Here is a 22694-nt window from a genome sequence, read left to right as displayed (position 1 = left end):
CCATAGTACCCTCCAAACTCGTCATCAAGCTCGAGACCCTGGGTCTCGACCCCGCCCTGTGCAACTGGGTACTGGACTTCCTGACGGGCCGCCCCCAGGTAGTGAAAGTAGGTAACAACATCTCCAACCCGCTGATCCTCAACACTGGGGCCCCACAACGGTGCGTTCTGAGCCCTCTCCTGTACTCCCTGTTCACCCACGACTGGGTGGCCACGCACGCCTCCAACTCCATCAAGTTTGCGAACGACACAACAGTGGTAGGCTTGATTACCAACAACGACGAGATGGCTAACAGGGAGGAGGTGAGGGCCCTCGGAGTGTGGTGTCAGGAAAATAACCTCACACTCAACGTCAACAAAACTAAGGAGATGATTGTGGACTTCAGGAAACAGCAGAGGGAACACCCCCCTATCCACATCTTTGGAACAGTAGTGGAGAGGGTAGTAAGTTTTAAGTTCCTCGGCGTACACATCACAGACAAACTGAATTGGTCCACCCACACAGACAGCATCATGAAGACCTCAACCTCAGGAGGCTGAAGAAATTCGGCTTGTCACCAAAAGTACTCACGAGCATCCTGTCGGGCTGTATCACCGCCTGGTACGGCAACCACTCCGCCCACAACCGTAAGGCTCTCCAGAGGGTAGTGAGGTCTGCACAACGCATCACCGGGGGCAGACTACCTACCCTCCAGGACACCTACACCACCCGATGTCACAGCAAGGCCATAAAGATCATCAAGGACGACAACCACCCGAGCCACTGCCTGTTCACCCCGCTATCGTCCCGAAGGCGAGGTCAGTACAGGTGCATCAAAGCTGGGACCGAGAGACTGAAAAACAGCTTCTATCCCAAGGCCATCAGACTGTTAAACAGCCACCACTAACATTGAGTGGCTGCTGCCAACACACTGACTCAACTCCAGCCACTTTAATAATGGGAATTGATGGGAATTGATGTAAAAATATATCACTAGCCACTTTAAACTATGCCACTTTGTTTACATACTCATCTCATATGTATATACTGTACTGGATACCATCTACTGCATCTTGCCTATGCTGCTCTGTACCATCACTCATTCATATATCTTTATGTACATATTCTTTATCCTTTACACCTATGTGTATAAGGTAGTAGTTTTGGAATTGTTAGCTAGATTACTCATTGGTTATTAATGCATTGTCGGAACTAGAAGCACAAGCATTTCGCTACACTCGCATTAACATCTGCTAACCATGTGTATGTGACAAATAAAATTGGATTAATTCAACCACTGGATGTAATGTGAAAGTCTAGCCAACTGTATTTGGAATATGAAACAATTGAACTAGGCCTATATGAGCTCGTTTCAGATCGCCATCTCTGACATAATCCATCAAGTTAGGTCTGACTACTAAACTCAGGACCCTGTCTTGCAAAGATAATTCGTAAAAATCCAAATAATTTCACAGATCTTCATGGTAAAGGGTTTAAACACTGTTTCCCATGGATGTTCAATGAACCATAAACAATTAATGAAAATACACCTGTGGAACGGTCGTTAAGACACTAACAGCTTACAGACGGTAGGCAATTAAGGTCACAGTTATGAAAACTTAGGACACTAGAGAGGTAGTTTCTACTGACTCTGAAAAACACCAAAAGAAATATGCCCAGGGTCCCTGCTCATCTGTGTGAACGTGCCTTGGGCATGCTGCAAGTAGGCATGAGGACTGCAGATGTGGCCAGAGAAATAAATTGCAATGTCTGTACTGTGAGACGCCTAAGACAGCGCTACAGGGAGACAAGACGGACAGCTGATCGTCCTCGCAGTGGCAGACCAAGTGTAACACCTGCAAAGGATCGGTACATCCGAACATCACACCTGTGGGACAGGTACTGGATGGCAACAACAGCTGCTCGAATTACACCAGGAATGCACAATCCCTCCATCAGTGCTCAGACTGTTCGCAATAGGCTGAGAGAGAAAGGACTGAGGGCTTGTAGTCATGTTGTAAGGCAGGTCCTCACCAGACATCACCGGCAACAACGTTGCCTATGGGCACAAACCCACCGTCGCTGGACCAGACAGGACTGGCAAAAAGTGCTCTTCACTGACGAGTTGCAGTATTGTTTCACCAGGGGTGTTGGTTGGATTCGGATTAATCGTTGAAGGAATGAGCGTTACACCGAGGCTTGCACTTTGGAGCGGGAACGATTTGGAAGTGGAGGGTCTGTTATGGTCTGGGGCAGTGTGTCACAGCATCATCGGACTGAGCTTAATGAGCTTAATGCGGCTGGTGGCCACACCAGACCTTGATTTTGACCCTCCCTTTGTTCAGGGACAAGAATTCCAGAACATATTCCAGTCTGTGCTAGCAAAGCAGCTTAGCATCTGTTTTAACTGACCACTTTTTTAATTGACTGAGTCACTGGTGCTTCCTGCTTAAATTTTTGAATGTAATCAGGAGGATAGAATTATGGTCAGATTTGCCAAATGGAGGGCGAGGGAGAGCTCTGTACACATCTCTCTGTGTGGAGTATAGGTGGTCTAAAGTTTTTTTCCCCTCTGGTTGCACATTTATTAACATGCTGGTAGAAATTTGGTAAAACTGATATAAGTTTCCTTGCATTAAAGTCCCCAGCCACTAGGAGTGCCGTGTCTGGATGAGCATTTTCTTGTTTTCTTATGGTGGTATACAGCTCATTGAGTGTGGACTGCCAGCATCGGTCTGTGCCGGAATGTAGACAGCTACGGTAAAATACAGCTTAAAACTCTCAGGCAGATAGTATCTCATGATAAGACCACACTATCTCAGGCGAGCAAAACCTTTCGACTTCCTTAGATATCGTGCACCAGCTGTTGTTTACAAATATACATAGAGTGCCACACATGTCTTACCAGAGTCTGCTGTTCTATCCTGCCGATAGAGCATATAAACTGCCAGCTGTATGTTATTCAGCCACGACTCGGTGAAACATAAGATATTACAGTTTTTAATGTCCTGTTGGTAGTTTAATCTTGCTCATAGGTCATCGATTTTATTTTCCAATGACTGCACGTTGACCAATAGGACGGGATGGCAATGGGGTTTTACTCGCTTGCCTTCAAATTCTTAGAAGGCAGCCCGAACCACACCCCCTTTTTCTCAGTCTTCTCTTCACGCAAATTACGGGGATTTGGACCTGTTCCCGGGAAAGCAGTATATCCTTCACGTCGGACTCATTAAAGGAAAAAGCTTCTTCCAGTTCGTGGTGAGTAATTGCCACTTCTCAGTAAAAGGCACAAGACTGCCCGCTTGGAGTTTGCCAAAAGGCACCTAAAGGACTCTGACCATTAGAAACAAGATTCTCTGGTCTGATGAAACCAAGATTGAAATATTTGGCCTGAATGTCAAGCGTCGCGTCCGGAGGAAACCTGGCACCATCCCTACGGTGAAGCATGGTTGCAGCATCATGCTGTAGGTATGTTTTTCAGGGACTGGGAGACTAGTTAGGATCGAGGGATAAGATTTACGGAGCAAAGTACAGAGAGATCCTTAATGAAAACCTGCTCCAGAGCACTCCAGAGGACAGAACAGGGACCCTATGCACACAGCCAAGACATTGCATGAGTGGCTAAGGGACAAGTCTCTGAAGATTTGGGGTATTGTGTGTAGATATTTTCCTCGATCTATTTAATACATTTTAGAATAAGGCTGTAAATGTAACAAAATGTAGATAAAGTCAAGGGGTCTAAATACTTTCTGAATGCACTGTATTATGACATTTTGGTATATTTTTGTTCGCTTTGGTCTTTCGCAAGGGTTTTTTCGGCTGTTCGTGCACGCAACATTTTTTTCTCAAGGCAACCCAAAGCCAGTAGCTGAAGTCTACGCACCTTGGTCAACGAAGTCTACGCACCTTGTTGATTGGTCAACAGTAGGGATTCTTCAATGAAGTGTTTGTCATTCAACGAGAGACGACTCATTTTCAAGCACGTTATTTCATTGACAAATAATGCACCAAACATCTCAGTTAGATGTAAAATTCCTGGACTAAGACCTCCTCGGCAAAAATAACTAAATTCATGTTAGATTTCTTGAGTTATCTTAGATAAATTCTGACTATATTGAGGAAGTCTCAATGTGGACCAACATCACTTAATGTTTTTTCTAGTTTGTCAAGTGAAAGTCTTTATTTCACCGGGTAGGCCAGTTGAGAACAAGTTCTCATTTACAACTGCGACCTGGCCAAGATAAAGCAAAACAGTGCGACACAAACAACAACACAGAGTTACACATTGAATAAACAAACATACTGTCAATAACACAATAGAAAAAGTCTATATACAGTGTGTGCAAATGAGGTAAGATAAGGGAGGTAAGGCAATAAATAGGCCATAGTGGCGAAATAATTACAATTTAGCAATTAAACACTGGAGTGATAGATGTGCAGAAGATTAATGTGCAAGTAAAGATACTGGGGTGCAAAGGAAAACAAAAAAAAAATAGTATGGGGGTGAGGTAGCTGGATGGGCTATTTACAGATGGGCTATGACAGATGCAGTGATCTGTGAGCTGCTCTGACAGCTGGTGCTTAAAGTTAGTGAGGGAGATATGGGTCTCCAGCTTCAGTGATTTTTTCAATTTGCAGCAGAGAACTGGAAGAAAAGGCAGCCAAAGGAAGAATTGGCTTTAGGGGTGACCAGTGAAATATAGGGGTGACCAGTGAGCTGAGATAAGGCGGGGCTTTACCTAGCAAAGACTTATAGATGACCTGGAGCCAGTGGGTTTAGCGACAAATATGAAGCGAGGGCCAGCCAACGAGAGCACACAGGTTGCAGTGGTGGGTAGTATATGGGACTTTGGTGACAAAATGGATGGCACTGTGATAGACTGCATCCAATTTGCTGAGTAGAGTGTTGGAGAATATTCTGTAAATGACAGAAAGGATCGGTAGGATAGTCAGTTTTTACGAGGGTAAGTTTGGCAGCATGAGTGCTTTGATGCATTGTTGCGAAATAGGAAGCCGATTCTGGATTTAATTTTGGATTGGAGATGCTTAATGTGAGTCTAGAAGGAGAGTTTACAACCTAACTATACACACCTAGGTATTTGAAGTTGTCCACATATTCTAAGTCAGAACCGTCCAGAGTAGTGATGCTGGACGGGCGGGGAGGTGCGGGCAGCGATCGGTTGAAGAGCATGCATTTAGTTTAGCTTGCATTTAAGAGCAGTTGGAGGCCACGGAAGGAGAGTTGGATGGTAGGGGCGATATTATGTCGATATTATGGAGCTAATTTTGAATATTTTTTCGGCGTTGTGGTGACCGCAATTTCCGGCCGATTTCTCAGCCAAACGTGAAGAACAAACGGAGCTGTTTCGACTACAAAACTAATCTTTTGGGAAAAAATAAACTTTGGCTATCTACCTGGGAGTCTCTTGAGTGAAAACATCCGAAGTTCATCAAAGGTAAACAATTTAATTTGATTGATTTTCTGATTTCCGTGACAAGGTTGCCTGCTGCTAGCAAGGCATAATGCTATGCTAGGCTATGATAAACTTACACAAATGCTTGTCTAGCATTGGCTGTAAAGCATATTTTGAAAATCTGAGATGACAGGGTGATTAACAAAAGGCTAATCTGTGTTCCAATATATTTCACTTGTGATTTTCATGAATAGGAAGATTTTCTAGGAAGATTTATGTCCGTTGCGTTATGCTAATTCGTGTCAGGCGATGATTACGCTCCCGGGATCCGGGTTTGAGTCACAAGAAGTTTTAACATGCATGAAACCAAGGCTTTTACGGTTACAGAAGTCAACAACTGAGAGCGCCTGGAGAATGGGAGTGGAGCTAGGCACTGCAGGGCCTGGATTAACCTCTACATCACCAGAGGAACAGAGGAGGAGTAGGATAAAGGTACGGCTAAAGACAAAAAGGACTGGTCGACAAGTGCGTTTGGAACAGAGAGTAAAAGGAGCAGGTTTCTGGGCACGGAAGAATAGATTCAAGGCATGATATACAGCCACGGGTATGGTAGGTGAATACAGTGGAGGTAAACCTAGGCATTGAGTGACGATGAGAGAGGTATTGTCTCTAGAGTAGAGGTCGACCGATTAATCGGAATGGCTGATTAATTAGGGCCGATTTCAAGTTTTCATAACAATCTGTAATCTGCATTTTTGGACACCGATTACATTGCACTCCACAAGGAGACAGCGTGGCAGGCTGAATACCTGTTATGCGAGTGCAGCAAGGAGTCACGTAAGGTGCTAGCTAGCATTAAACGTATCTTATATAAAACAATCAATCTTAACATAATCACACTTGTTAACTACACATGGTTGATGATATTACTAGTTTATCTAGCTTGTCCTGCGTTGCATATAATCGATGCGGTGCCTGTTAATTTATCCTTGAATCACAGCCTACTTCGCCAAACGGGTGATTTAACAAGTGCATTCGCGAAAAAAGCACTGTCGTTGCACCAATGTGTACCTAACCATAAACATCAATGCCTTTCTTAAAATCAACACACATGTATATATTTTTAAACCTGCATATTTAGTTAATATTGCCTGCTAACATGAATTTATTTCAACTCGGGACTTCAACTAGTGTCACTTCTCTTGCGTTCTGTGTAAGCAGAGGCAGGGTGTCTGCAGCAGTTTGGGCTGCCTGGCTCATTGCGAACTGTGTGAAGACCATTTCTTCCTAACAAAGACCGTAATTCATTTGCTAGAATTGTACACAATGATGACATAACATTGAAGGTTGTGCAACGTAACAGCAATATTTAGACTTAGGGATGCCACCCGTTAGATAAAATGCATAACTGTTCCGTATTTCACTGAAAGAATAAACGTTTTGTTTCCGGATTTGACCATATTAATGACCTAAGGCTCGTATTTCTGTGTGTTTATTAGAAATTAAGTCTATGATTTGATAGAGCAGTCTGACTGAGCGGTGGGAGGCAGCAGCACACTCATAAGCATTCATTCAAACAGCACTTTCTTGCATTTGCCAGCAGCTCTTCGCTGTGCTTCAAGCATTGTGCTGTTTATGACTTCAAGCCTATCAACTCCCAAGATTAGGATGGCAATACTAAAGTACCTATTAGAACATCCAATAGTCAAAGGTATATTAAATACAAATGGTATAGAGAAATAGTCATATAATAACTACAACCTAAAACTTCTTACCTGGGAATAATGAAGAATCCTGTTAAAAGGAACCACCAGCTTTCATATGTTCTGAGCAAGGAACTTAAACGTTAGCGTTGTTACACTTTGACATTCTTCTCTAACACTTTGTTTTTACATCATTTAAACCAAATTGAACATGTTTCATTACTTATTTGAGACTAAATAGATTTTATTGATGTATTAAGTTAAAATAAGTGTTCATTCAGTATTGTTGTAATTGTCATTATTACAAATATATAAATAAAAAAATACACCATCTTGGATTACTCAGGAACAGAAGCATGCTGACGCCTTTAGAGGCATGTTTCTCGTCCATAACATATTTCTATCTGAAAGTTCAAAAATGCTGCATCCTGCTGAACGCGCTCCAGGTTGTTAGCAATAGCTAGCTAATGAGGTAACATGACTGAACAAGGTGTAGCCTAAACAAATTATTAACAAGGTCAGCAAGTAGCCTAGATTTAGAATGGACAGCGTTATGCTTAATGAATGCAAAATGTGGCCCGCCAATGAACAATCGGAATAAAAAAAACTTAGCACCGGTATTATGGGTCATATCTTTTGAACGGCAATGCTGTTTTCTCTGAGGAAAAGAGGGAGACTCGGTTAGTCGGGCTACAGAACCTAGCTATGAAATGCAGTGGGTAAAGTGCGAGGGTTGAGTGAGACTACAAAATCTAAAACCTTTCTTTACTCAAGGGAGAGTAAAACATAGCTAGACTATTGTTTTACTATTAAACTTAATGCTAATATTGTTTTTAATTTCATAAAGCAGCTTGTGTTTCATAACCAAGCAAAGGGTATATAACTAGAAGGCTGGTGGTGACTGATTAGCTATGGGGAAGCAAGAGTCGTCTGCACAATGTGTATAATCGGAAGCGGAGTCAGAACGGAGCCTGTCTGCCCACACTCATCGCTTGCTCCCAGGCAGCTCACCAGCTGATGAAGGACGGGTGCCGGGTGCGGGGTGTCCTTTCCACTAATGAACAGAACTGGGCTGCACATCTGTGCTTCTAATATTAATTGTGCTTATCACTGAAATGCTCTCAATCTCTCCAAAAACTATTGTCCAGTCCACTTAGTAGTCAGATTTTAGTGCCAGAGATTTTTTGGGGGGTTCTAGTTTTTCTACTTTCTCTTGTCAATTACCACTGAAAAATAGGTGTTTTTAGTCACAATTCTTGATGACGAAAAGAACACTGCCCACCTGTCTCTGGACACGCGGCGAGGCTGTGTGCAGCAGCGAGAACAGGTCCTGCATCAGTGTTAGCTGCTGGGCCAGGTATTGGCGGCCCACGTTGGAGCCGCTCAGTGCCAGCACCATGGAGAGCAACTCGAAGCAGTAGGCGTCTGAGGAGGCGTCGTCATCGCTGGGCTGCGAGTTGGCGTTTTCCTTGCTGGAGATGGCATGCTCCCATTCCTCACGCACACGGGTCGCCTCCATGCGAATGGCCTGGACTATGTGGGCACACACCTAGAAGGGGGAAGGGTGAGGAAAGCGAAAGAGGGATATGAAGTCAATTTAAAGTGTTAAGATAACATGGAGAGGGTAAGCCGAGTCAGGGGCTTGAACCCGGTCCCTCAAAGCCTGCTACTGAGGATTATTGTAGCCAGAGATCACATTGTATTGTAGTTTTATATTGTAGGAGACTACTGACTTGTTTCTGCAGGTTGGTCAACTTGCTCCGGCTGAAAATTATGCCCACCATGTGTTCCTTCAGGTCTGCATCTGAAGGCGCCTGATGACAAGTAAACAATAACATGTAAACAACAATATTTATCATCTTAATTTGCTAAAAAAGTTACAGTGTGAAATAGTGGGTGAAAAAGGATGGGAACCCCTGGTATACAGCATGACCCCTGACCTTATCCTCTCCTTCTGGTGATGACAGCAGGTTCTTCTCCTCCTGTTCAGGGGTGGGCTCAGCATCTCCGCAGATCAGCTTCCCAAACACCTACATACACACACACACCAACGGTAAAACTTTAACCTAGCCAATTCTCGTAGATCTAAAGTGAAAATTTTGATCCCATAGTGTGATTGACAGTTGAACCGACCTGTGAGGTAATGAGGCGGAACACGCGGAGTGTCTCGGCCTCACAGTTCTTCTGTTGGGCCACGCTGGCCGAGATCTGCCCCGCAATCTTGATGCTCTCGCCCTCCTTCCATCCCAACACCTTGACCTGGCGCACCCGCAGCGTGTTCTCGGGCCCCTTCAGCTCCACCTTGATCACATGGTGGTCTCCCCCAGGAACCTCGCTGGTCACCCAGCCCATGTGACGCGAGTCGAGGTCGATCTGGAGAGAGGTGGGGAGAAGCGATTGGTGAGTTAAGGTTGTGTTGACTTTGTGTTGCTTTTCTTTTGTTCCTTCTTTTGAAAACAGATTTAAATTTACGTACAGTAAATTACAATACACATTGTACAGAAGGGCTTTAATTGCTGTAAGATTGCCATATCTTGTAGTACAGTGGTTAGCTTTATTAGGCTGTATCTCAATTATATTCCCAATTAGTAGTGTAATACATATAGTGACCTACTTTTAACCAGAGGCACATCTTAGGGTGATTATTTAAGTCCTTTCCTTATTTACACAACATTACCCAATCAGATGCCTGGGGCGGGGCTGGTCTGGCGTGTAAAGCCATGGCCTGCAGCACATATGTGTTAATTAATGTGTTGTGAATATATTGTAATGTTTTTAAAATTGTATAAGTGCCTTAATTTTGCTGGAGCCCAGGAAGCTAATGGGGTTCCATAATAAATACAAATACACATTCAGTGTGTGTTACCGTGGGTATGAATCCAACTGCTCCTATGTCTGTGTCCCATTCAATGCATCGCTCTCCTTCACGTTCATAACTTGGGGGATTTTTTAAATGTATTTTTAGAAAATTACAAAAATAAGAGGCCAAACCTGTTTGATTCTGCAGAGGTCCTCCACGGCTTTGCCACACAGGAACGTCACGGAGGTGACTTTGTTCTGTGAAGTGAGATTGATATTAAAGCCGCTCTTCTCTATGAAAATACAGTTTTCCATTCATCTTAGATTGTGGCATCTGATTAATTTGATTTTGGAGAAATACGTCCCTTTCAGTCCTCCCTACTCACCCCGATATCGCGGGAGTTGTCCACGTGCACGGTGACGTAGGAGGCATTGATGCCCTTGACGCAGCTGATGGTGATGCTCTTGGTCTTGTTTTTGTCCTCATCTCCCGACTCCCAAAAGGTCTCAGTGGAGCCGTCCGTTAGGCTGCCAATCATGGCAGGTCGGCTGGACGTCTTGATGTCCACCAAGATGGTCAGGTCCTTCAGACTGGTCACCAGGCACAGCTCCTGGAAGGTCAAATGATGTTCAACACCTCCCAGCTATATAGATAAATAAGATTTATTGGACAATTTAGAAATTAACATTTCAGCCACACAAGTGGATACAATGCATTTAAAACCATAGAGGATAACAGAAAAGATTTTACAATTTAGCTAGCAATCCTAAATGTTTTTATTTCAGCCACACAAGAAGTGGATACAACACATTTAAAAACAATGTAGTTACTCCTAAACCTAGTCCCACAAAAAAGTTATAATTTTATCAATAAAGAAGGTCCAGGGTCATGTTCATTAGGCACTAAACGGAAGAAAGCAGACTGAAAATAGGAGGGAATTTTTTGTTTTTGCATTCCCTAATGAACACGACTCAGGTATCTGTTGTGTTGGTCTGCACCTTGGGTCTCAGACAGCATTTGTGGTACCTGACTCACCTAGTCTCTTCTTTACCTGCTTTCATAAGGTCAAGCTAGCCACCACAAAACATCATGGGCCAGTTTCCCAGATCCAGCCCTGGTTTAAAAATCATTCTCAACGGAGATACCCTATTTGAATAACTTCTTAGTCCACTACTAGGCTTAATATGGGTCCGGGAAAACAGCCCTATGAGTGTGGCTCTCCTATTGGGTTCTGTCTCACCTGGCTCATGGCCTCGTAGCCAGACTGCACACTGATGTTGAAGCTCTCCTCGCTATCGCCATCGTCCGACTTGGACAGGATGTTGTTGATGTGGTGGAACACGTTGCTCTGGTGCAGGAACTGGTGGTCTGACTGTTTGAACTTCAGACTCCAACACCTGATAGAAAGGGGGGCACACTCTGGGTCAACGGTGAGATCACGCACTCACATTGATCAGTATACGGTGGTAGCTAAGTTGGTTGGAGAATGGTGCACCCATAGGCGCCTGAGCAATGGAGAAAACGGAGCAGCTGCACCACCACTTTCAAATATATATATTTTTTGCAACCCCACTCTATTACTAGAAAATGATCCATTTGTAATTTTCATTGATTTAATGTTTTGAACTAGTCTGTATTAAAATATTTTAGAATTAAGATTGCATTTTGCACCCCCAACCCCCGTCGCCTCAAGTTGAATGGTTTTGACCTCTAAAGTTTTGCTTCACTTCCGCGCGACATACTGTTTTGGTTCAGTGCAGTTAATAGAAAGTGCTAGTTACACCGCTGGTGTTAAAATGAAAAAGAACTGCAAAGGAAAATGGTTTATTTATTTTGTTGTGCTGTTACATTTTTATTGTTGTTTCATGTCCGATGCACTCAGGGTGTTAAATATAATTTGAGAGTAAATTCATTGTATAATTTCACTTTGCCTGTAAGAACCAAATACATTTTTTTTTATAAAGTGCGTTTTACATCAGCAGATGTCACAAAGTGTTATAGAGAAACCCTAGCCTATTACCCAAAACAGCAAGCAATGCAGATGTAGAAGCATGGTGGATAGGAAAGACTCCCTAGAAAGGCAGGAACCTAGGAAGAAACCTATAGTGACCATCCAGGCTCTGAGGGGTGGCCAAGCCTCTTCTAGCAAAGCAGGGTGGAGATTATAAGAGTACATGGGCATGTCTGATTAGGCTTTGCTGTGTCGCAGCCTCTGGATTGAGTAGCCTTATCTTCCATCAGCCAATTCATGTTAGGTAGCTCGTGGGCTGTTAATGAGAAGCTCACAAGAAGATACAGAGAAATAATCAGTAAGCCTAATATTATATGATTAAATCTAGGGGTGTAATGGTACTCTTATTGTACCAAAAACTGTCCGCTACGGGAAGCTCGGTTTGCACTGTGAACTCAAATTAATAAATATTTTTTTAAAACACTAGGCCTATAGGCTATGCCTGCATTGTATGCCCTTGAGTAAATCTGAGCAGTAAAAAAACATTTCAGGTTATTCCGTTAAACAACAATAGCCTATGCGCACATTGTAATCAAAATTCAAATCTTAATTGGCGCATTTCAAACAGACTTTTGTGAGGCGCAGCCGGGAACTAGTTCTGTACGATGATGAGTGGTGGGGTCATTTCACCAGGATGATCCTCCATCATCGTAAAACCCAAATTTCCTCTCATCTTAAGAAGGCACGATTCTCAAGGTAGGCTTCAGTAGAATGGTGTGTGGTTATAAGAACCAAAACGCAATCACATTATGTATGCTGTGCTGTACTTTGTCTCTATTCATCAAATTCGGCTTACACAGAAACAAATTACGCAGAATGAATATGAATAGCTCGCAAGACCGTTTATTTTTATTAAGTAGCTCTTTTGAAATAAATGGTTGGAGTCCCCTGCTCTAGCCCAAACCGTTCAAATATGACCCATATTACTAGAGCAAAAGTGTATTATTTTAATTGCCGATTCAGGGTGAAATGTATATATATATATATATATATATATATATATATATATATATATATATAGCTGCCCAAAAAGATCAAATTTTCTTATGATTCATGAATAATATGTTTGCATGTGAACATAATCTCTGGCCAGATGTTTATGCAAAAATGTTCAAGTTGACTGTTCAATGCCCTACCTGATAACACTGCCATATTGAGAAAGAAAATGTATGTTTTGTGGGTCACAGGGTTGGTAGGGTTTCATACCTATCAATTCATTATTGGGCGTGGGATTTTCAGGGAAGGGAGTAGAATAGTAATCTAGTCATCAAAACACTTTTTCAATAGAATTTATTGTGCCAAAACCAAAGACAAATACAGTGCCTTCAGAAAGTATTCAAACACTGACTTACTCCACATTTTGTTGGATGGATTTTTCTTTCTCTCACGCCTCTACACAATACCCCATAATGACAAAGTGAAAACATGTATTTAGAAGCATTTTCAAATGTATTGAAAATGAAATCCAGACAATCTCATTTACATAAGTATTTACACCCCTGAGAAACACCTTTGGCATCGATTACAGCTGTGAGTCTTTCTGGCTGAGTCTCTAAGAGCATTCCACAATTGGATAGTGCAATATTTGCCAATTATTATTTTCAAAATTCCTTCAAATTGGTAGTTGACCATTGCTAGACAACCATTTTCAGGTCTTGCCATAGATATCCAAGTAGATTTAAGTTAAAACTGTAACTCGGTCAGTCAAGAACATACACCGTCTTATTGGTAAGCAACTCCAGTGTAGATATGTTAAATAAAGGTTAAACAAAAATAAATAACAATTTTGGCCTTATGTTTTAGGTTATTGTCCTGCAGAAAGATCTTGTGGAATTCATCTTTGAATTGATGGTGCCGGAGGAGGAGATGGCTGCTGTTTTACGGGCTCCTAACCAATTGTGCTGCCGTGTGTGTTTTTCCCTGTTATTTGTCATTTATTTTGTACACAATGTTTCTGCCTCTGTCTCTTTACGACCGAAAAGAGCTTCTGGATATCAGGACAGCGATTACTCACCTCGTTCTGGAATAATTTTTTAAAAATTTAAAACCTCTTAAGCATAGGGCTTACTTTTTCAAACATTCTGTTAAAAATCGCACAACATTTCAGCGTCCTGCTACTCATGCCAGGAATATAGTATATGCATATGATTAGTATGTGTGGATAGAAAACACTAATGTTTCTAAAACTGGTTAAATCACGGCTGTGACTATAACAGAACGTGTGTTTTGTCGAAAAGCCCAAAGAAAACTGATCACCAAAAAGTGGAAAAAATATCAATGCGCCACTTGCATGTATTGTCTATGGCACAGCAAATTAGATGACGCCGAGATTGCAAGTCCTACAGCTTCCACACGATGTCACCAGTCTTGGCAATTGCCTGGAGGTTGTTCCTTGGTCAAACGAAGAAGAGAGACCCCATTCCATCCGGTCTCCGACAGGATGTTTTGGAAGAGAGATTTCCGACCATGATTTGAAGATGTGGAGCAATTGAATACACATCGTCCCTTGATCAATTTGATAGATTATTAACGTTTACTAATACTTAAAGTTGGATTACAAAAGCATTTTGAAGTGTTTTGTGAAAGTTTATAGGCAACTTTTTTAATTAAAAAAAATGACGTTGCGTTTTGAAACTGTTTTTTTCTGGATCACAGTTTTCATAGATGGATATTTTGGGTATATATGGACCGATTTAATCGAAAAAAAAGACCCAATATTGATGTTTATGGGACATATAGGAGTGCCAACCAAGAAGCTCGTCAAAGGTAATGAATGTTTTACATTTTATTTCTGCGTTTTGTGTAGCGCCGGCTACGCTAATTATTTTGTTTCGGTCCCCTTCAGGTATTTTGGGGGGGTTGCATGCTATCAGATAATAGCTTCTCATGCTTTCGCCGAAAAGCATTTTAAACATCTGACTTGTTGGCTAGATTCACAACGAGTGTAGCTTTAATTCAGTACCCTGCATGTGTGTTTTAATGAACATTTGAGTTTTAACGAGTGCTATTAGCATTTTGCGTAGCGCATTTGCATTTCCAGATGGCTGGGTGGGACGCAGACGTCTCAGGGGACGCTAAGAGGTTGTTAACGAGTCGGATGCAAAGGATTTACTTCAGACACCCCACAAGGCCCAGTTCCCCGTCATTCACATGAAGAAGAGACAGAGATATCGGGGACGTAGGTCAGGGTGCCTTGTAAGGATCCGACGGCGAGTGAGTAACCCACCTCTACCATCAGTCCTAATAGCCACGTGCAATCATTGGATTACAAAATGGATGAGCTCCAATCAAGACTATCCTACCAAAGGGACATTAAAAACTGTAATATATTATATTTCACCGAGTTGTGGCTGAACGACGACATGGATAGCATATAGCTGGCTGGGTGTTCGGTCTATTAGCAAGAAAGACAGCTGGTGTACGAAATCTAATATTAAGGAAGTATCTAGGTTGTGCTCGCCTGAGGTAGATTATTTCATGATAAGGTGTTAACCACACTATTAACCAAGGGAGTTGTCATCTATATTTTTCATAGCAGTCTATTTACCACCACGAATCGATGTTGGCACTAAGACCGCACTCAACGAGCTGTTTAAGGCCATAAACAAACAAGAAAATGGTCATCCAGAGACAGTGCTCGCTCCTAGTGGCCGGGGACTTTAAAGCAGGGAAACTTAAATCTGTTTTTACCTCATTTCTACCAGCATGTTAAATGGGCAAGCAGAGGAAAAGAAACACTAGACCACCTTTACTCCATACAGAGACACAAATTGGAGCACATGCAGTGGTTCCTCCGTTAAAAGTTGTGGGACACCTTGAGTGCTGCTGCAGCATTCTGTGGCACGTCATTTAATTGTCAGACATTTTTTCTGGTACTGCAAGTTATTGCTAGTTTGACCACCAGAGGACATCTTTGAGAAGCATTTGATAGTGTTCCGTATTGGCATTACCAGAGAAATGAAAACCTTTTCTGTAATAACATAGTATATGGGATTGATTCAGATAAATGTGGCTTAATTAATTAAGACAATTTTTTATCATTATTGTATTAACGAAATGTGTTTACTTGTTTATTAGGCTACTGTGCAGTCTACAATACATACTGTAGTAAACATGGGAAAGTGCCTAATTCCTTACATAAGGGAGAGCAGACCATGTCTGTACTACAGACCGCAGGGCACGTGGAAGACCGGTGTTATTTCATAGTTGTGATGTCTTCACTATTAAACTACAATGTAGAAAATAGTAAAAATAAAGAAAAATACTGGGATGAGTTGGTGTATCCTCATTTTTGACTGGGACTTGACTGGAACCACTTGATATGATTGGTCATATAAAAACATTGGGACTCAAATGTGTAATGAGCGCTCTAACCCCCTTGTGGTGCTCTGGCGCAATGAAGTCGTAACGCTGGGTACCTCTAAGTCCTGCGGTGTAAGCTTGCAACGTTTAACTTCTTTTTGATATAGGGGGCGCTCTTAATTTTTGGATAAAAAAACGTTCCTGTTTTAAACAAGATATTTTGTCACGAAAAGATGCTCAACTATGAATATAATTGACAGCTTTGGAAAGAAAACACTCTGACGTTTCCAAAACTGCAAAGATATTGTCTGTGAGTGCCACAGAACTAATGCTACAGGCGAAACCAAGATGAAATTTCATACAGGAAGTGCCCCAGATTTTGAATGCGCTGTGTTCCAATGTCTCCTTATATGGCTGTGAATGCGCCAGCAATGAGCCTACACTTTCTGTCGTTTCCCCAAGGTGTCTGCAGCATTGTGATGTATTTGTAGGTTATATAATTGGAAGATTGACAATAAGAGACTACATTTACCAGGTGCCCGCTTGGTGTCCTCCGTCGAAATTATTGCGTAACCTCCAGCTACATGCATTTTTCCCTTTCGTTCAGAGGAGAAACCAAACTGCCACGAATGATTTATCATCGAATAGATATGTGAAAAACACCTTGAGGGTTGATTCTAAACAACGTTTGCCATGTTTCTGTCGATATTATGGAGTTAATTTGGAAAAAAGTTTGGCGTTGTAATGACTGAATTTTCGTTTTTTTTCTTAGCCAAACGTGATGAACAAAACGGAGCGATTTCTCCTACACAAAAATCTGAACATTTGCTATCTAACTGAGAGTCTCCTCATTGAAAACATCCAAAGTTCTTCAAAGGTAAATTATTTTATTTGAATGCTTTTCTTGTTTTTGTGAAAATGTTGCCTGCTGAATGCTAGGCTTAATGCTATGCTAGCTATCAATACTCTTACACAAATGCTTGTGTAGCTATGGTTGAAAAGCATATTTTGAAAATCTGAGATGACAGTGTTGTTAACAAAAGGCTAAGCTTGTGAGCCAATATATTTATTCCATTTAATTTGTGATTTTCATGAATAGTTAACGTTGCGTTATTTGAGCTTGAGGCTATGATTACCCTCCCGGATACGTGATTGTGCGACGCAAGAAGTTACAGGAAGAAACCCAGTAGCTCTCCCTTTCCCTCCATTTGGCAAATCTGACCATAACTTTATCCTCTGGATTCCTGCTTACAAGCAAAAACTGAAGCAGTAAGTACCAGTGACTTGTTAAATAAGGATATGGTCAGATGACGCAGATGCTAAGCTACAGGACTGTTTTGCTAGCACAGACTTAAATATGTTCCCGGGAATCTTAGTACACCACATCAGTCACTGGCTTCATCAATAAGTGAATCAATGATGCCATCCCAACAGAGACCGTACTTACAGTTGAAGTCTGAAGTTTACATACACCTTATCCAAATACATTTAAACTCAGTTTTCACAATTACTGACATTTAATCCTAGTAAAAATTAGGATCACCGCTTTATTTTAAGAATGTGAAATGTCAGAATAATAGTAAAGAGAATGATTTATTTAAGCTTTAATTTCTTTCATCACATTCCCAGTGGTTCAGAAGTTCACATACACTCAATTAGTATTTGGTAGCATTGCCTTTAAATTGTTTCACTTGGGTCAAACGCTACAGGTAGCCTTCCACAAGCTTCCCACGATAAGTTGGGTGAATTTTGGCACATTCATCCTGACAGAGCTGGTGTAACTGAGTCAGGTTTGTAGGCCTCCTTTCTCGCACACGCCTTTTCAGTTCTGCCCACACATTTTCTATAGGATTGAGGTCAGGGCTTTGTAATGGCCACTCCAATACCTTGACGATGTTGTCCTTAAGCCATTTTGCCACAACATAGGAAGTATGCTTCGGGTCATTGTCCATTTGGAAGACCCATTTGCGACCCCTTTAACTTGAGATGTTGCTTCAATATATGCACAAAACTTTCCTACTTCATGATGCCATCTATTTTGTGAAGTGCACCAGTCCCTTCAGCAGCAAAGCACCCCCACAACATGATGCTGACAAGCCTGTGCTTCATGGTTGGGATGGTGTTCTTCGGCTTGCAAGCCTCGCCATTTTTCCTCCAAACATAACGATGCTCATTATGGCCAAACACTTCTATTTTTGTTTCATCAGACCAGAGGACATTTCTCCAAAAAGTATGATCTTTGACCCCATGTGCAGTTACATACTGTAGTCTGGCTTTTTTATGGCGGTTTTGGAGCAGTGGCTTCTTCCTTGCGGAGCGGCCTTTCTGGTTATGTCGATATAGGGGTGGCAGGCTAGCCTAGTGGTTAGAGCGTTGGACTAGTAACTGGAAGGTTGCATGTTCAAATCCCCGAGCTGATAAGGTACAAGTCTGCCGTTCTGCCCCTGAACAGGCAGTTAACCCTCTGTTCCTATGCCGTCATTGAAAATAAGATTTTGTTCTTAACCTCATAGTCCGCCCCATCCCGCATGCGGTCGCGTTACTACAGCCTCAAGCTCATTACCATAACGCAACGTTAGCGATTTCTAAAAATCGCAAATGAAATGAAATAAATATGCCTGCTCTCAAGCTTATCCTTTTCTTAACAATCCTGTAGTCTCAGATTTTCAAAATATGCTTTAGAACCAGAGAAAATCAATAATTTGTGTAAGAGTGGTGATAGCTAGCTTAGCATTTAGCATTAGCATTTAGCACGCAACATATTCACAAAAACCAGCAAAGGGATCAAATAAAATAATTTACCTTTGAAGAACTTCAGATGTTTCAATGAGGAGACTCTCAGTTACATAGCAGATGTCCAGTTTTTCCTGAAAGATTCTTGTGTAGGACACATCGTTCTGTTTTGTTACTATGCATTTGGCTACCGAAATTAACCGAAAATTCAGTCACCTACACGTCGAACTTTTTTCCGAATTAACTCCATAATATCGACTGAAACATGGAAAACGTTGTTTGAATCAATCCTCAAGGTGTTTTGTCATATATCTCTTCATTGAAATGCCGTCCCTGGAAGCCTGCATTCTTCTCTGATTCGGATGGAAAAATACTGGTAGCTGACTTTTGCGCACCAATTTCCACGCAGACACCGTGCGGGACACTTGGCAATTGTAGTCTCTTATGGTCAATCTTCCAATGATATGCCTACAAATACGTCACAATGCTGCAGACACCTTGGGGAAACAAGAGAAAGTGTCCGTTCATTCCTGTCGCATTCACAGCCATATAAGGCGATCATGGAAAACGTAGCCTCAGAAATCCTGTTCATTTCCTGGTCGGTCAAACATCTTGGTTTTGCCTGAAGCATTTGTTCTAGGGCACTCACAGTGAAAATCTTTGCAGTTCTGGAAACGTAAGAGTGTCTTCTTTCCAAAACTATCAATTCCAAGAATAGTCGAGCATCTTTTCGTGACAAAATATTGCGCTTAAAACGGGCACATCTTTTTATCCAAAAATGAAATACTGCCCCTATAGGACTAACAGGTTAACTGACTTGCCTAGTTAAATAAAGGTAAAATAAATTTAAAAATAGGGCTCGTTTTACTGTGGATATAGATACTTTTGTAACTGTTTCCTCCAGCATCTTCACAAGGTCCTTTGCAGTTGTTCTGGGATTGATTTGCACTTTTCACACCAAAGTACATTCATCTCTAGGAGACAGAATGTGTCTCCTTGCTGAGCGGTGTGATGGCTGCCTGGTCCCATGGTGTTTATACTTGCGTGCTATTGTTTGTACAGATGAACGTGGTACCTTCAGGCAATTGGAAATTCCTCCCAAGGATGAACCAGATGTGTGGAGGTCTACAATTGTTTTTGTGAGGTCTTGTCTGATTTATTTAGATTTTCCCATAATGTCAAGCAATGAGTTTGAAGGTAGGCCTTGAAATACATCCACAAGTACACCTTCAATTCACTCAAATGATGTCAATTAGCCAGAAGCTTCTAAAGCCATGACATCATTTCAGGAATTTTCCAAGCTGTTTAAAAGATATAGCTTTCGTCTTATTGCAAGATAATATGCTCTGTCAAAGTGTATGGTTAAAATGATTTAGCTGAAGGCAGGTTTGAGTTTAAAGCGGAGGTGAACTTTGAGCAACAGGGGCCACCGTACCTGAGGGCCATCTGCTGCAGGGAGCTGCCACTAGGAAGTGACATCATGAGGTCAGAGATGGTCTGGAGGAGTCGGTGGAAGGTGTGTGGGAGGGGGTGGGCGGCCTCCCCGGCAATCACAATGTCAGACAGCGGGTGCTCACACACTCCAAAGTCCCTCTCCTGTGTGTATGAAGAAAATATGATTGAAAAGTTTATAAAAACACACATATTAAGGATGAAATTACTTGTTTGTACTGGTACCTCAAATAAAAACGTTTATGTATCCAGGTTTGTCTCATTGAGATAATCTAATTTGGAAGAGACCTGTTTCGCAAGAGACGACGCACGACCCCCATGTCCTGGATACTTAATCAATCAAATGTATTTATAAATCCCTTCTTACATCAGCTGATGTCACAGAGTGCTGTACAGAAACCCAGCCTAAAACTCCAAACAGCAAGCAATGAGAGGAACCAGGCTATGAGGGGTGGCCAGTCCTCTTCTAGCTGTGCCGGGTGGAGATTATAACAGAACATGGCCAAGATGTTCAAATGTTCATAGATGACCAGCAGGGTTAAATAATAATAATCAAACATCACCTGCTCAATTACAATTTCCTTGTTCCCATGGGCTTTATTTTCATCCTCCTCCTCTTCCTCGGGTTCAAATGGTGACGGGGTGAGGGAGGCGACAAAGTGCCACAGGATGTCGTGCAGCGAAGTGGTCTGGATCACGTTACACAGCAGCCAGTTGAATGCCTGAGGGGGATATGGGTTAGATGGTGGCTCAGTCCTTTTCAGTGCTTTTCAAACCACTAACCTAACCTTAACCTAATCTTAACCCTAGTACTACTACTTCAGAAAAATAAACATTTTAATCAGTTTATCATCTCAGATATTACCTACACTTTTGTCCTTTCTAACAGGTCCGTCTAGCGACTACCACTGACACCTCAAAGAGGTTAGCCAATAGGCTAATCACATTAGCATTTAACATTACACAGCTAACTGTTTAATTGTGCTATACAACTGCAAATGCCCAGCTAGAGTAAGCATGAGACATTTTCCTATGGGAAATACTTAACTTCTTGGGGGCAGTATTGAGTAGCTTGGATGGTGCCCAGAGTAAACTGCCTGCTACTCTGTAGCTAATGATGCTAATATATGCATATTATTAGTAGTATTAGATAGAAAACAATCTGAAGTTTCTAAAACTGTTTGAATGATGTCTGAGTATAATAGAACAACCAGGAAGTGGGAAATCTGAGGTTTGTAGTTATTCAACTCTATGCCAATCCAATATACAGTGTAAATGGGGTCATATTGCACTTCCTAAGGTATCCACTAGATGTCAACAGTCTTTAGAACTTTGTTTGAAGCTTCTTCTGTGAAGGGGCAGAGAATGAGAGGGGATTGAGTCAGAGGTCTGCCAGCAGCCTCAGTCTTGTGATGCGCGGTCAGAGAAAGTTACCTCTCGTTCCATTGCTTTTCTACAGACAAATTCATTCTCCGGTTGGGACATTATTGAAGATTTATGATGAAAACATCCTAAAGATTGATTCTATACTTCGTTTGACAAGTTTCTACGACTTGTAATTTTTAAACTTTTCGTCCGACTGGACCTGAACGCACTTTTGGATTTGTTTACCAAACACCCTAACAAAAGAAGCTATTTGGATATAAATGATGAACTTTATCAAACAAATCAAACATTTATTGTGGAACTGGGATTCCTGGGAGTGCATTCTGATGAAGATCATCAAAGGTAAGTGAATATTTATAATGCTATTTCTGACTAATGTTGACTGCACAATATGGCGGATATCTTTTTGGCTGCTTTGTTCTCTGAACGCTGTACTCAGATTATTGCATGGTTTGCTTTTTCCGTAAAGTTGTGTGGCTCTCTGCAAAATCACCTCATTTAGAACTACTGAACGTAACGCGCCAATGTAAAATGCGATTTTTTAAAATATAAATATGCACTTTAGCGAACAAAACATACATGTATTGTGTACCATGAAGTCCTATGAGTGTCATCTGATGAAGAGCATCAAAGGTTAGTGATTAATTTTATCTCTATTTGTGGTTTTTGTGACTCCTCTCTCTGGAAAAATGGCTGTTTTTCTGCGACTTGGTGGTGACCTAACATAAACGTTGGTGGTGCTTTCTCTGTAAAGCCTTTTTGAGATCAGACACTGTGGCTGGATTAATGAGAATTTTATCTTAAAAATTGTGTAAAATACTTGTATGCTTGAGGAATTTTAATTATGAGATTTTCTTGTTTTGATTTTGCCCTCCACTTTCACTGGTTTTTGGCGAGGTGGGACGCTACCGTCC

General features: G+C 41.7%; 1 protein-coding gene across 23 annotated transcripts in view; it reads right to left on the bottom strand.

Moving 5' to 3' along the window:
* Nucleotides 1-22694, bottom strand: part of LOC118367218 (E3 ubiquitin-protein ligase MYCBP2-like) — a 307475-nt gene that overhangs the window by 47869 nt on the left and 236912 nt on the right. For 18 of the 23 annotated variants that reach the window (XM_035750395.2, XM_035750391.2, XM_035750392.2 and 15 more), the window contains 9 exons: nucleotides 20958-21116; nucleotides 20378-20538; nucleotides 11137-11293; nucleotides 10282-10539; nucleotides 10088-10153; nucleotides 9230-9469; nucleotides 9037-9126; nucleotides 8830-8910; nucleotides 8379-8645 (listed from right to left, as the gene is read on the bottom strand). In XM_035750395.2, coding sequence (XP_035606288.1) covers nucleotides 8379-8645; nucleotides 8830-8910; nucleotides 9037-9126; nucleotides 9230-9469; nucleotides 10088-10153; nucleotides 10282-10539; nucleotides 11137-11293; nucleotides 20378-20538; nucleotides 20958-21116 — 1479 coding nt within the window. The remainder of the gene's footprint in view (nucleotides 1-8378; nucleotides 8646-8829; nucleotides 8911-9036; nucleotides 9127-9229; nucleotides 9470-10087; nucleotides 10154-10281; nucleotides 10540-11136; nucleotides 11294-20377; nucleotides 20539-20957; nucleotides 21117-22694) is intronic. The other 5 variants (XM_035750396.2, XM_035750397.2, XM_035750413.2 and 2 more) reach the window with 1 other exon arrangement.

The sequence above is a fragment of the Oncorhynchus keta genome, chromosome 34 (assembly GCF_023373465.1).
Source record: "Oncorhynchus keta strain PuntledgeMale-10-30-2019 chromosome 34, Oket_V2, whole genome shotgun sequence".
Lineage (NCBI taxonomy): Eukaryota > Metazoa > Chordata > Actinopteri > Salmoniformes > Salmonidae > Oncorhynchus > Oncorhynchus keta.
This window is presented reverse-complemented; position numbering and strand designations above follow the sequence as displayed.